Source organism: Lampetra planeri, chromosome 37 (genome assembly GCF_965212315.1).
Source record: "Lampetra planeri chromosome 37, kcLamPlan1.2.h2, whole genome shotgun sequence".
Lineage (NCBI taxonomy): Eukaryota > Metazoa > Chordata > Hyperoartia > Petromyzontiformes > Petromyzontidae > Lampetra > Lampetra planeri.
The window spans coordinates 4,126,499-4,141,109 of record NC_136143.1 but is presented as its reverse complement, the minus strand read 5'-3'; the positions used below and the strand labels follow the sequence as shown (position 1 = coordinate 4,141,109).

Here is a 14,611-nt window from a genome sequence, read left to right as displayed (position 1 = left end):
GTCAGGAATGGAACCCAGCCCTTTCTTTACTTCGAGATGCGAGCGTTAGCACCGCGCCGGCGGCACCCTACCGCCCGATACTGATCGTCAACATCGTTGCCATCCACCAGCGGAGACGCACAGCCTGGCGAGCCTGCACACCATCCTGTCGACGGGATCGCCGCTCAAACCGCAGAGCTACGACTACGTCTACACGCACATCAAGCGGGACGTGCTGCTCGGCTCCATCTCTGGTGAGTGTCACCAGCCCCCCGCCCCTGCCCCCCCCCTCACACCGCAGCGCACCACCATTGTACGTGCGCACGTGCTCGTTCGGCTCGTAGGCTCTCGTAGCCAACGTTTTGAATCGCAGTTAGATTTTTTTTATAATTCTCATCAGGCCCCGTGGGTGCTAAGTGCAGTCTCCAACTCTTTGTTTTCTACTCCCTCGCTCTACTGGCCTCTCTATTTACGTGCTCTGACGAAGGGCCATTTTCTCAAAAAATCGAATGCGAGTCCTGTTTTGACAATTGATTTTCAGGCTGGGTCACCTAATCTGACCAAATACGTTTTTTTTTAAATTCGGGGATTCCGCTGCTACTCGTGCTACGTTGGCCAGCGTGGAAGCGTAGGCCACAGATGCCCTCTGTAGGTGGCTCTCAAGAGACCCTTCCACCAGCGGCTGAGCTGGCGAGCGTTTGTAACGTAGCGCGCCTTCACCACGGCTCGTAACACCGACGACGTTTGCCGCCGCACGGAGGCGGCGCCGTACCCTACCGTACCATCGCCTGACGCGCGTCTCTCTCTCTCTCTCGCCATGCGCAGGAGGCACCGACATCATCTCGTGCTTCATGGGGCAGAATGTGACGCTCCCCGTGCACCGTGGGGAAATCCAGGCGTGCCACCTCGGCATGCCCGTGCAGAGCTGGAACGAGCAAGGTGAGTCCCGGCGTCTTTTTCTGCGCCGCCTCCACCGCGTTCGACGAAGCCGTGCCGAGTCCGGCCGGTCCGGCGGCAGCTCCAGAGGTCCTGGGCGGTTTTTCTTTTCCGCTGCAAAGAGTCGAGCCGTGACCGCTGACGTCACGTGGGACGAGCGCGGTGAACGGGTGGCGACGGGCTTGGGCGACGTGGTGACGCCACGTCCTCATGGCGTATCGACTCAGTTGAGCAGCTGGTTTCTCCCTCTGTTCTATCGTGGAGCGAAACGTTGGACACCATTGTTGAACGACGGTGTCAGGCACCACGCCGAACAACAGCAACACACGGTGCAACGTGAAGAGACCTTGACCGTAATCAGTTTTAACTCCTAGCAAACTAAAGAAAATAATTAATCGGCGATATGATGTAATTGCGTTGTGGGTTTCATGCGGGTCGGGGTTAGTTTTGGGATGTTTACTCCGAGATGAAACGTCTCCACTGGGAGAGATCAGCTGCCGGTCTCTCTGAAGTTCCACGTGAGGTTTGGGCAGCGAACGGGAAACAAAATCTCGCCGGCAGAGTGCTTTCCTAAATAAATTACTGATCGACTCGAAAGCAAAATTATTTCTTAAACATGAAAAAAAAGTTAAACGCTTCCGACGTAAGGCACTTGTGAATTGAAACCCTTCTGGAATTGTAAATCTAGTCTGAAAATCTCGTCTGAATATGTAAGGGCCCCTACTGCAAGCTGTCAGGATAACTTCACAGGCCCCTTCTTGGTTATTTCGGTAAAGTCACGTAGAAGGGAAATAATAAAATAATAAAAATAAACCATAATAATAATACAATTATTGTGCTTTGTTTTTATTATTTTATTATTTCCCTTCTACGTGATTATTATGTTTTCTTTTTATTATTTTATTACTTCCCTTCTACGTGACTTTACCGAAAGAACCAAGAAGATGAATCCCTGCAGTCACGAAAGCTTTAAATCGAAAAATTCACAGGCCCCGTTTGCGCTTCGCGAAACAGCTGGCGCTCTGGAGCGCCCATGTCGTCAGAGTTCCAATTCGTAGAGTTTAAATGTGATGACGTCTCATAAGTGGTGCCACAAATATCAACGACAGTTCTACCCCCGTATGTACCCAGGATAAAAAAATAACAGCCTCACTTGATAATTGTTTTTTTTACCCTTCTATCTGGCAACAAAACTGACACCTTTTTTTACAAGGAGTCATGTTTGCATAGACCACAATACCTGCAGTCATAATGCAAACAAAAAACATAACTCTGATAATGTGCACTGTCCTTGAAGTTGATTGGTCCACACCCGAGACAGCTTTCCTTAGAGCCAAGTCTCACATGGGTTGGACCAGATGACGCCAAAAGGCGCACAACTCGAAGACAAACCTCACTTGAGTCTCAAGACTCGTTCTGAGGAGGGTCCTGCCGCACGTGTGGATGCTCCGGGTTCGATCCCATTCCTGAGCATTTGGCTTCGTGCGGGAGGCATACGTAGAACCCGGAGAAAAAGCCAGCACACCGTACACATGAGGGAGGGACATTCAAAAACTCCACGCAGATAGATTCAACAATCCACTGCTGTACTGCCATCGCCCGACCCACTCGTGCGCTGCGGGGTTGATGGATCGCGTTGTGGGCCCTCGTTTTGTGCCGGCAGGCGAGCAGGTGTTTGGGCAGAGCGGCGAGCTGGTGTGCACCAAGCCCATCCCGTGCCAGCCCACGCACTTCTGGAACGACCCAGACAACAAGAAGTACCACAAGGCCTACTTCGCCAAATTCCCCGGTGAGGAGCACCTGGCGACCGGCGTTCGCCCTAACCGCATGGCGTGGAGCGGCGACACTGAAACACCGTTCCTCAGGAGCGCAGCATGCACAGATATCACAGCCGTGCTGGGAAATGCCAAACACCTGCCACCCCGTCAGAGGTCGCAACCGGGTACCCGATACCCGTACCCTACCCGATACCCGGCTACCCGTACCCGGCCGGGTACGGGTACGGGTAGATGTGTGCACTATATGACAGCACTGGTCATAACTCCATTATATATAAAGATATGTATTTTCCCGTATTATTATATTTGAATGATAGCGTAGAACCCTTAGTCCAGTGTTAGATGAAGGCCTCCACATGCCGTATCAGTCATGGGGGGTTGAGGGGGGGTTTGACCATACTTCACCATGCTGGTCAGTGCGGGTTCATGAAGAGGGGGCCCAGGACCAGTTCAGACATCACTCGCCACTGATATCGCCGGGTTCTCCGCGCAGTGCGCTAACCGCTGCACCACCGCTCCCCACCCCACTCCATAATAGGATCTGTTAAAATCACTCTCGTTAGTTCTACAGAGAAATATCATTGGAGGCAGTGAACAAAAGGCAGCATCACAAGACTGTGAGAGATGGCAACGGCTCGGGGAGGCCGGTCATCCAGCAGCGGATCAGGCATGGCTGATGACGACGTTGATGTGGTGTTCCCTGTGCAGGGATCTGGGCCCATGGAGACTACTGCAAGATCAACCCCAAAACGGGGGGCATCATCATGCTTGGCCGAAGGTGAGAGAGCACACACGGCGCGCGGGGGGGGAGGGGGGCACTCTGCCCCCCCCCCCTCGTTTCGTTAAGAGGGTAGAGGTATCGATTTAAAGCTTTCGTGACTGCAGGGATTCATCTTCTTGGTTTTTTCGGTAAAGTCACGTAGAATGGAAATAATAAAATAATAAAAATAAAACATAATAAAATCATTCTCACGACGTTTTGGCCACAACGCAAGCAGCCGTCCTCAGGTGAAGAACAGGTCTGTCGGAAAGACAGCGTCTGAATGAACACCACCAGGCTTGGCTGCCAAGCCTGGTGGTGTTCATTGGCTGCCAAGCGTGGTGGTGTTCATTCAGACGCTGTCTTCTCGACAGACCTGTTCTTCACCTGAGGACGGCTGCTTGCGTTGTGGCCAAAACATCGTGAGAATTATTTTATTATGTTTTATTTTTATTATTTTATTATTTCCATTCTACGTGACTTTACCGAAAGAACCAAGAAGAGGGTAGAGGTAGGAGAGTGCGGGGAGGGGAGAGTAGAGCGTGGAGTATTCTGCGGGGCTGTGCGTTCATCATCGACGACGCTATTTTTGTTTTCTCCCAGTGACGGGACCCTGAACCCAAACGGAGTTCGCTTCGGAAGCTCGGAGATCTACAACATAGGTTGGTGACACGCCGCTCGCTCCGCACCCCGCACTTATGGCGCGCCCACGTGCGGGTCGCTTGCCCGCTTGCTGATTGCACGCCCGGTATCCCCCCACGTCGCGCTCCTCCCGCACTTGACGGGCCGTCTGGAGGAGCGGCAACACAACCCACAGGAGAGCCGCGATGATGGCGATGACGCTGGTGGTATTGACGACAACGACGATGGTGACGACGACGATTATAGTGATGATGCAGATGGTTGTGACGGCGGTGATAACAGTGATGGTTGTGATAGCGGTGTCAGTTGATGATGGTGATGATGACAGTGGCGACGGTAATTGCGGTGATGATTGTGATGATCTTGACGACGGTGACCGTAGTAATGGCGATGGTGGCGGTGACGGGCAATGGCGGTACGATGACGGCGGTGATTTCGACGAACCGCGAACGGCGGACGCGGCGATGGGCGATGCTGACCTTGCGCGGTGGCTGCGCTCGTTTGCCGTGCTCCCTTTGCCGCGGCAGTGGAGGCGTTTGAGGAGGTGGAGGACAGCGTGTGCGTGCCGCAGTACGGCAGCGACGGCGACGAGCGCGTCGTGCTCTTCCTCAAGATGGTGCCGGGCCGCGGCCTCACGCAGGAGCTGGACAAGCGGCTCCGTGGCGCCATCCGTACGGCGCTGTCGGCGCGCCACGTGCCGGCACTCATCCTGGAGACCAAGGACATCCCGGTAACCGCCACACGCACAAAACATCAACGGTTCCCCGCCCACTCCGTATAGCCTGCAACAGACTGCTGGGTGGGGCGAGTGCTGTTAGCGAGCACCTCGCGTGTGGTTTGTTGTTGTGACGTTTTCACCAACCCCGAGTGGACATCTGTGAAAAAGAGCTTCATCGTTCTTCTTGGTTCTTTCGGTAAAGTCACGTAGAAGGGAAGTAATAAAATAATAAACATAAAACATAATGTTACTTCCCTTCTACGTGACTTTACCGAAAGAACCAAGAAGATGAATCCCTGCAGTCACGGAAGCTTTAAATCGAAATTTAGAGCTTCACTGCTCATCGGATTCCTCCAGGGTAAATACACATTCTAATTCCGAAGGCCGGCACGGCGCACGAGGGGGTGGGTGGCCAGCACCACGGCCGGCCCCCTTTGTCCCCCTATTGGTGATGTTTACACATCGCACCAAGTACTCGTTTGAGGCTGAGTCGACCTAGGGGGAGGCCCAGGACCGGTTCAGATAATCGTCACTGGCATTTGGTGGCCGTGAGCGGGAATCGAACTCGGGTTGCCGGGTTCGTCGCCCAGCGTAGCGCTAACCGCTGCACCACCGCTCCCCCACACACACAACAACGAGAATCAAAACCGGCAATTCGCCACCGAGTGGCAGCGACAACACCACGGCATCTTCTTGGTTCTTTCGGTAAAGTCACGTAGAAGGGAAATAATAAAATGTTCAAATTCAGACGCCGTCTCCCCGACAGACCTGGTCTTCACCTGAGGACGGCTGCTTGCGTTGTGGCCGAAACGTCGTGTGAATTATTTTATTATGTTTTATTTTTATTAAGAAGATGAATCCCTGCAGTCACGAAAGCTTTAAATCGAAACACCACGGCACTTGTGCCGAGCGTACAATTGCAATAACAAAAATATATATCACGTCTGCTGCTGCTGCTGCTGCTGCTGCTGCTGATGGTGATGATGTAAGTATGTATGTGCTCTCCTGCTCTCTTTGCCCTCTCTCTCCCTACCCCTCTCCGTCTCCCCCCCGTGCAGTACACCATCAACGGCAAGAAGGTGGAGGTGGCGGTGAAGCAGGTCATCGCCGGCAAGGAGGTGGTGCAGCTCGGTTCGTTGTCGAACCCCGGAGCCCTGGAGCTCTACCGCAACCTGCCAGAGCTGCAGGGGTACTGACCGCCCCCCTTGCCCCCGCGGCCATCGCCAACCCAGACCCCCTCCGCGTTCCGGGGGTCAACGCTGGGGGTCGGCTCGAAGATTTTAGTCGAGTGCTCGATAACGGTGACCGAATCTGACGGTTCGGCTGTTCACTCGACTCAATCGAATAGCGCCAAGAAATATTTATCGGGGGGCGGGGCGGTTTGGGAAAAAAGTCTCAACTTTGACCTTCGCCCCCACCCTTCCCCACCCCGACATGTGCCGCTGGACGGGAGGCTCAGTGGCCGTAGTCAGCCGGGTCGTGGCGAGTCAGTGGGGGACGGGGGGGGGGGGTGTTTCCCACCTTCGGGGGGCCAAATTTCGGGGTCGGAAAAAAGCAGCTGATTATAACTGTTAGTGGATTCATCGACTGAGTCGGCGGGCCCAACTGTAATTATCTTGAGTCTACCATGGGACATTTTTAGTTTTTAAGAAAAGCGCAGCCCAAAAGAAAAAACAATGACTTAAGACCGTATTCTCCAGATTATAAGCACGGTTTGCTACGTACGGTGCGAAAGAAGTTCAGCATACGTACATAAGACGCTTCAGAAAGTAAGACGGCCCCTCAAACTTCTGCCCATTGGCAATAAAGTTCTACAAATCTGGTCTCGAGCACACAAACACACACAGCTATCCCCAACTTTGCTTTAATATACAGGGATGTGGAGGGGGGTGGGGAGTTCGTGTGCCTGACAATCCAGAGAATACGGTCATGATCTGTCCTGTGTACACAACTATTAAACTATTATTATTTTAGCAGGTAAGGCTCCCGAGGTAGGTATGACACCTACCTGGGCTGCGTGTCCCGCGCTGCTCTGCCACAGGTTTCGCCCCCAATGTCTATTGTTTACACACTGAACCCGGTGCTCTCGTACAGGCCGAGACAATCTCGAGAGAGGCCCGTAACGAGACCGGATATCGCCTCTCGCCGCCGCCGTCGCAATCTGGGTCCAGGAATCGAAACCCCAGGTTGTCAGATGTGTTTTTCGTCAGAGCCCCTACGTTTTAACGAATTCAAATAATCAACGCAGCCTGGTTGGCGTGTCTACAAGATAAGAGCTGCGGCTGCGTGTGTGTGTTTTTTTATTTTTTAGGCCAAATCTAAACTTTACCAAAAAGAAAGGAGAGTCAACTCTGAACGCCTGTTCGGGGGAAGTTGAATAGGCGGTGGTGCGTGTGGTGTGGGTGGGCCCGCTGTGCGGTTAAACATTGGTGGTTCTAGATTTGAAGCTTTCGTGACTGCAGGGATTCATATTCTTAGGTTTTTTCGGTAAAGTCACGTAGGCAAAAAATTGCAATTGAAATTAATAAAATAACATCTTTTATTAATTTTAATTTCTTACTTACGTGACTTTACCGAAAAAAACATTGGTGGTTTGGTTTGTTGTCCTCCCGCACCTCCGATGAGCGACGGTTGGCTACGTACGGTGCGAAAGAAGTTCAGGCAAACGGTTGAACATTCACACGTATGGTTGATGCCGTGGTTGTAATCATGAGCTGCCGTGCAGGGCGGTGGAGCGCTCCTGTTGCAAGCGAGCTCCTAGCGCGCAACTCGGCTTACCTGGGAGCTTGCGTGTGCGTCTTAACACGTGTACAGCCCTTTTGTCAATCCACTTCTGGATGAGGGCCTCCAGACATCGTGCGGGTTGTTGAGGGTGTTTACCGTACCAAAAACCTGTGCCTGGTGTGGTTAGAGTTCTACATATCTGCCCACCCACGCATACATACACACGCACAGAATAACACCGACCGCATACCAACACGCACGCAGGCCAACATCTTGCGTGTCACCCCCAACATCGTTGATTTGATATACAAACGGTCACAGGGGCACGTGACCACACTTCACTACACTTGTCAGTGGGGCTTGAAGAGCCGGTGGGGGGTGGGAGGGGGTCAGCGTAGAAGTCGGAATTGTAAGCGGAGCGCCAGTCAGTCGCGCAGAGGCCCTATCCGTCGGCAGTGGCGTGTGCAGTCACACAGCGGTCAGTCACACAGTGACACAGCCACTAACCGCTGCACTGCCCTCTGCCGCGCCATGACCTCCCCCCCCCCCCCCCCCCCCATTGGGGTGGTAGGAGCGCCACATTCGGAGCAACGTTAACAATATCTACCCCCAACTTTAAAGAGACACTCAAAAGACCTTCCTTTCCCCAGCCCTATTTCTTAACCACTCCACAATTATTCCGCCTGGCTCCACACCTCAAGGGTTACATGCGGCGTCTGTGAAATACTGCGCGCATTTCAAGTTTCATTTTTATTATTTTAAACATTATGGACGGGGCAGCGAACAGTGAAAAACCCCGAGGCTGTTAGCCCCACGCGATGCGATGCGTGTTTCGTGAGCTGAAAGTCGATTGCATCATTACTCGACGAACCGTGCAGGCCGCCGCCTACTGGTCTAATGTTTTATATAAACTTTCGGCAATTACCTTCGGGCCGCTAAATGTTACGAGGATAACTTCTTCTTTCGTATGGCCGATGTAGATGCGGTGCAACAACTACGATTCCACATTCGGGTGGTTTGAGGATAACCAACCATTGGACCAGTGGGCAGTGGCTTGGACTCGGGTACAAGGCAGTTACACACGGATCGATTCGTTCATTGTTCCACATGCTTAGCTCGAGCCCAGCCGATGCTCGCGCACACACCCGGACTACCTCGCTACTCACCACTTACTCGCTCGCTCGTTCACCCTGGCGGGGTGTGTGGGGGGGGGCTTAGCTGGAAAGACACTTTAGACAACATTCACAAAAATACCCAACGATTGAATCCCTATTGGAACCTCATTTTCCAGTAAAAAATATGATAATTGGTTTTTTAACCTTCTATCTGGCAACAAAACTGACACCTTTTTTTTACAAGGAGTCATGTTTGCATAGACCACAATATCTGCAGTCATAATGCAAACAAAAAACATAACTCTGATAATGTATGCATTGTCCTTGAAGTTGATTGGTCCACACCCCTTTGTAGAAAATTGCAAATGTTGTTTGAACGTCAGGACGAACGATTCTCAAGCCCCCCCCACCACCCCTCGCCTGTGAGCGATGAGAGACTGAACGTCACATGGCCTGCGAGCTACAGTACCCGGGGCAGGCTGTGGACCAATACGAGTCGTGGCTGTCACAATCACACAGGGAGATTGTTTTTATATATATGGGGGGGTGGGGGGAAACCAAATTGTGTATATAGTATCACTAAAACTCTGCTGTAAATGTTTAGGTAAAGATGCAGGCCAGCAATTGGCACGGTGGCGAGATGTGAACTACCTCGCCTGGTATGCAGGAGGTCGTGCGTGGGTTCGATCCCGACCCCTGTGACGCCTGCTGTATATTTGGAGTTCTCTCTCGCCGTGGTCGTGCGGATTTCTCTCTGGGGCCTCCGGTTCTTTTTTCCTGCACATTTAGACACGGACTGGTGAGACTCTTCAGTGTCGTGAGGAGGGTCCCTGCTGCATTGTGGACGTTCAGCGTCACTTCCGTTGGTGAGAGTCTGGCTTCGCGTGGGGAGCAGCCCCCCGAGAACCAGGAGATACCCAGCATGCACCAGGCACGTGCCTGCTGCTTGGCTCACAAGTATCAAGCGAGGCTTACAATCCCTGTTCAAAGTAGTTTTTATGATATATTATTCTTTTGGGTGAGGGGGGGGGGCTGGAATTCAGACTGTGGGGGCCTAAAAAACTAAGTTTTTTTTTATCTTGCCAGGTAAGACCCACTAAGCTATATAGCTCTTTTAGAAGCGACCTGGCCACAAATGATAGCTCAACGAAGTGGTTTATCATCATCGCAGTCGCAGCCAATTGCTCTGTGCCACCCCTTGCCCTCCGTGATGCCACCTCCACCCATGGAGTATTGAGTCGGAAGGTTTCTGGTGGTGCCAGTCGGTCGTATTATCCACAGTCGTGTATTCTTGTCTTCTCATTTCCCTCGGCCTGACCTTCCACGAAGCTCCTGGTCCGCCCCAAACCGCATCCACCGCACAAACCATGGCAGTAGATGCGGAGGCACAAGTAATGGAAACTTAAAATCCCTCCAGCAGTGTGCGGCTCTGGTCATCCAGGACAGAGAACTCGCAACACCGCAATGCCGCGATCCGCAAATACGTAGGAGGAATCGCGGCGAGACATCTCCGCTGCCGCTCTTGACTATCTGGCTTCGCCGGCTCGAATGTGAAATTGATGTTGTTGCGCTGCATCAACATCGTCAGCCGTACGGAGGAAGAAGATGAAGATTTCACCCACCGGGTGGTTTTCTCGGTTGTCCCAGGAGTCCACGCCTGGAGCCCCCCCCCACACCCCCCTACCCCCACACCCCCCCTACCCCCACACCCCCCCCTACCCCCCACACCCCCCTACCCCCACACCCCCCTACCCCCACACCCCCCTACCCCCACACCCCCCCTACCCCCCACACCCCCCTACCCCCACACCCCCCCTACCCCCCACACCCCCCTACCCCCACACCCCCCTACCCCCACACCCCCCCTACCCCCCACACCCCCCTACCCCCACACCCCCCTACCCCCCACACCCCCCCTACCCCCCACACCCCCTCCATCAATTGTCGCTGTTCCGTTGTAAATGCAGAGGGTGGGCGGTGGGGGGAGAGATCTCATGTTTTATTTGCTGATTTAAGCATTGTCGTCGTTGTTTTAGGACTTGTCATAAATTATATATATAAAGTTTTATCGTATCTTTACTTTCATGTTTTGTTATTTTGTTTCTTTTTTTGCAATGCTCGCGCCGCCCAGTCTGGTTTTAGATACCGGGGTACGAGTAGAACGCCTCTGTGGTCTCTGATGCCCCCCCCCCCTTTTTATCAAGACGTCATCTTCTGTTTTCATTTTGGTGCGTTGACGACTATCACTCGAGGTTCCTGGCCACTGCTTCGCAATGGAGGTTGCATGCAAGTTTAACGAGTGAATTCGTTGGTGTGACAATCGATGACTTGTCCTCATCGATCCATCGTACCCTTGTAACGGTTGGCTACGTACGGTGCGAAAGAGGTTCAATGTACATAGAGTAGGGGTGGGGGGATTGGTGGTTGGCAGGTTGTGACCGTCAGTACGTGCAATAGATCACAGCAGTCAGAGGCGCTGAGCCCGGCACCGCTGAGACCCCTGGGTTCGATCCCAGTCTTTTCAGCCGCCCTCAATTGAAACCAGATTCTCAAGGGAGGCGAGTTGATGGTGTGTGTAGGCCCGGGTAACCAAAGAATGCGAAACTAGAAAAGCCATCGTGTTTAAAATCTGATTTCCACTTGAAACATGAAAACAAAAACATCCATGGCGGATGAGAATGTTACACAACATTATCTCAGTTTGAGTGTCAGGCAAGGGACCATTATCTCTTGTCACGCGGGACAATGCAGCATCCCTCCAGTGCGTGGATGAGAGAGGTCACTCCGAATGGCTCTCAGAAGCAGTTCTGAGATAGCTGCTTCCGCGGTTTATTCTCTGAACACGGGAGGTGGGGGGGAGCGGTGGTGATGGACTGCTTACTGCGACTTTTCACGCAATTAGAATTTGGGAGGGGAGGGGAGGGGGTGACGTGAACCACAGAATAATATAAACAAAACTCTCCTGCCCTTTGTAAATCCATTGCTGGATGAGGACCCCCCCCCCCCCACAAAAGTGGGACGGTGGAGGGGAGTGGGCGAACCATATTTCACCACCACGCCGGTCAGTGCACGGGTTGGCGGTGGAGTAGTTTGGCAAAGGTGGACGCGATCGATGTTTCCGCGATGCCCCACCCTGTGCCGCCCGTACAGTCGCCCCCCGCGGCAGCCTGTAACACCTGTTACGCATTGTCTCACGTGTCGCAGACGATGAGGACGACAGCGGGCAGCCTCTCTGCGTGTTTGCAGCGGTTAAGAGTTTGTAGTCGCGAGTAGCTCCCAGTGTAAGACGAACATCATCAACAACAACAACTTCTTCTGTCGTGGCTAATTGACAGTAGCAGCGTGTCGCGACTTGCAACCCCAAAGGCCGCCGGTTCGATCTCTCGGCGCGGCACTTGAACGGGTCGCCACGTTTCTTAAATCCACCCCCAACTTGCCGGCCTCTGTCCGCCCAGCAGTGTAGATGGGGAACACCACAAGTTGGGTGTCGCGTGGTGGGGTAAAGTGTGGGTATGTCCGCCTTTTTTCACTAACGGTGAATATATGCACCGGTCCTGGGTCTCCCCTAGGTCGGGTCGACCTTAAATAAGTGTGTGTGTGTGTGTGTGTAAAACATCAGAACTGGGGAGATAGGCGGCCCGGCTTCGGTAGTTTACTCGCTAAGACAGCACTTGCCCCATCAGTCTGCGCGGCTATACGGGGGACCTTTGTCTTTGTTAGGTGTCACAAAGTGTTCGTCAACGGCACTTGCTCCGGCAAGTCTGTACGTCTATACGGGGTGGTGGGGGGTGGGGTTCTTTGTCCATGGAAGTGGTGTTAAGTTACTCAAATAAGTGCTGTCCAAGGTACGCGACATTCCGCTGCTTCGCAGATCAATAGAATGCAGATCGTTATGAATCATGCATCGTCTTGGCTGCTATCACCCACGCGTTAATCCCTCCAGGGTGTGTCCGCGCAATGTGCCGCCAGGGTGTACAATCTCTTTCAATGCTGTGTTGTGAAGATAAGTAGCGTACGTGAAGCTGTCGGCCTGCGCTTAAACAACCTACTCTCCGTTGTTTGTTTTTATGAAATCGCTAATGCTTTATGACCCCCCCCCCCACACACACACATATCCACCCGCCCACTATACCTCGCCTCGTCCTGTGTATTGTTATATTAACAATAGTGTGATCGGATGTACTCTCCATAATCACGTGATCGCCGTAATAAATGGGCGCGTGCTCTGGAAGTATCGAGCGAGTGTGTGTTTGTGTGTGATTAGCAATTGTATATAATGTGTATTTTGGAGCGGTGGTGTAGCGGTTAGCGCACTGCGCTATGAACCCGGCGACCCGAGTTCGATTTCCCCCCACGGCCAACACCGTGACGATGATCTGAACCGGTCCTGGGCCTCCCCTAGGTCGACTCAGCCTCATGAGTACCTGGTGTGGTGTTGGCCACGCCACTGCCCTCGTGTGCCGTGTCGGCCTTAATATGTGCTCGCTAGCAGCACTTGCCCCAACAGTGTGTCAAAGGCAGAGGTGGGACAAAGTCATTGTTATGCAAGTCCAAGTCGAGTCGCAAGTCATCAAATTCATGACTCGAGTCTGACTCGAGTCCAAGTCACATGACTCGAGTCCACATCTCATAGGTGGGACAAAGTCATTGTTATGCAAGTCCAAGTCGAGTCGCAAGTCATCAAATTCATGACTCGAGTCTGACTCGAGTCCAAGTCACATGACTCGAGTCCACATCTCATAGGTGGGACAAAGTCATTGTTATGCAAGTCCAAGTCGAGTCGCAAGTCATCAAATTCATGACTCGAGTCTGACTCGAGTCCAAGTCACATGACTCGAGTCCACATCTCATAGGTGGGACAAAGTCATTGTTATGCAAGTCCAAGTCGAGTCGCAAGTCATCAAATTCATGACTCGAGTCTGACTCGAGTCCAAGTCACATGACTCGAGTCCACATCTCATAGGTGGGACAAAGTCATTGTTATGCAAGTCCAAGTCGAGTCGCAAGTCATCAAATTCATGACTCGAGTCTGACTCGAGTCCAAGTCACATGACTCGAGTCCACACCTCTGGTCAAAGGCTATACGGGGGGTCTTTGTCTTTGTAAGACGCAGGCAAGAGTAAAAATAATGCCCTTTGTTTTGATCTGGGAAAGCCACAATGACTCTCAATACGTCTCGTTTACAGGGGTCTTGCTGTCGTTTCAGACGCCGGTCAATCTCAATCATAACTTATCATTCAAAAATATTCTACGACTCGAGTTTACTGGCTGGCTACTGACCGGGCTCCTCTCCCCATTATCCTCGTAGCACAAGTAGCTACATAAGTAGCTACATAATATAAGTAGCTACCACATAAGTAGCTACACAATATAAGTCGCTACCACATAAGTAGCTACACAATATAAGTCGCTACCACATATGTAGCTACATAAGTAGCTACATAATATATAAGTAGCTACATAATATAAGTAGCTACCACATAAGTAGCTACCACATAAGTAGCTACATAATATAAGTAGCTACCACGTAAGTAGCTACATAATAAAAGTAGCTACATATGTAGTAGCTACCACATAAGTAGCTACATAATCCTACGGGCCCCGCGCTAAATGCTTTCAAGCTATCGATTCCGGTTAGGTGATTCTGAACTTGCTCTATTACCATAGTACTATACCGCCTTCAACTTTTACGAACGACTGGGTGTTTAAGGTTAGCGATTTGTCGTATTATCTGGCTGTTTAGCGAATGAAAACATACAGTTACTTTACTATGCAAGTTAAAAATGTGTTTTAATATTAATGTGTTGTTTTTATTTAGGCTCCCTTCATAACGTATGCAACAGGCCCCGCACTAGCTTAAGGGGCCGTCCATAAATGACGTCACGCACCTAGGGTGGGGGGGGGGAAGGTCAGACATTTGTGACGATGTGTGACGAGGGGGGGGGGGGGGGTGAGAAAT

General features: G+C 52.0%; 1 protein-coding gene across 1 annotated transcript in view; it reads left to right on the top strand.

Annotated features, from left to right (window-relative positions):
- Positions 1-6,130, top strand: part of AACS (acetoacetyl-CoA synthetase) — a 29,718-nt gene extending 23,588 nt beyond the window's left edge. The window contains exons 13-19 of the mRNA XM_078611830.1: positions 111-233; positions 805-918; positions 2,579-2,704; positions 3,402-3,471; positions 4,057-4,115; positions 4,623-4,825; positions 5,872-6,130. Coding sequence (XP_078467956.1) covers positions 111-233; positions 805-918; positions 2,579-2,704; positions 3,402-3,471; positions 4,057-4,115; positions 4,623-4,825; positions 5,872-6,009 — 833 coding nt within the window. The 3' untranslated portion in view covers positions 6,010-6,130. The remainder of the gene's footprint in view (positions 1-110; positions 234-804; positions 919-2,578; positions 2,705-3,401; positions 3,472-4,056; positions 4,116-4,622; positions 4,826-5,871) is intronic.
- The last annotated feature ends 8,481 nt before the right edge of the window (positions 6,131-14,611 follow it).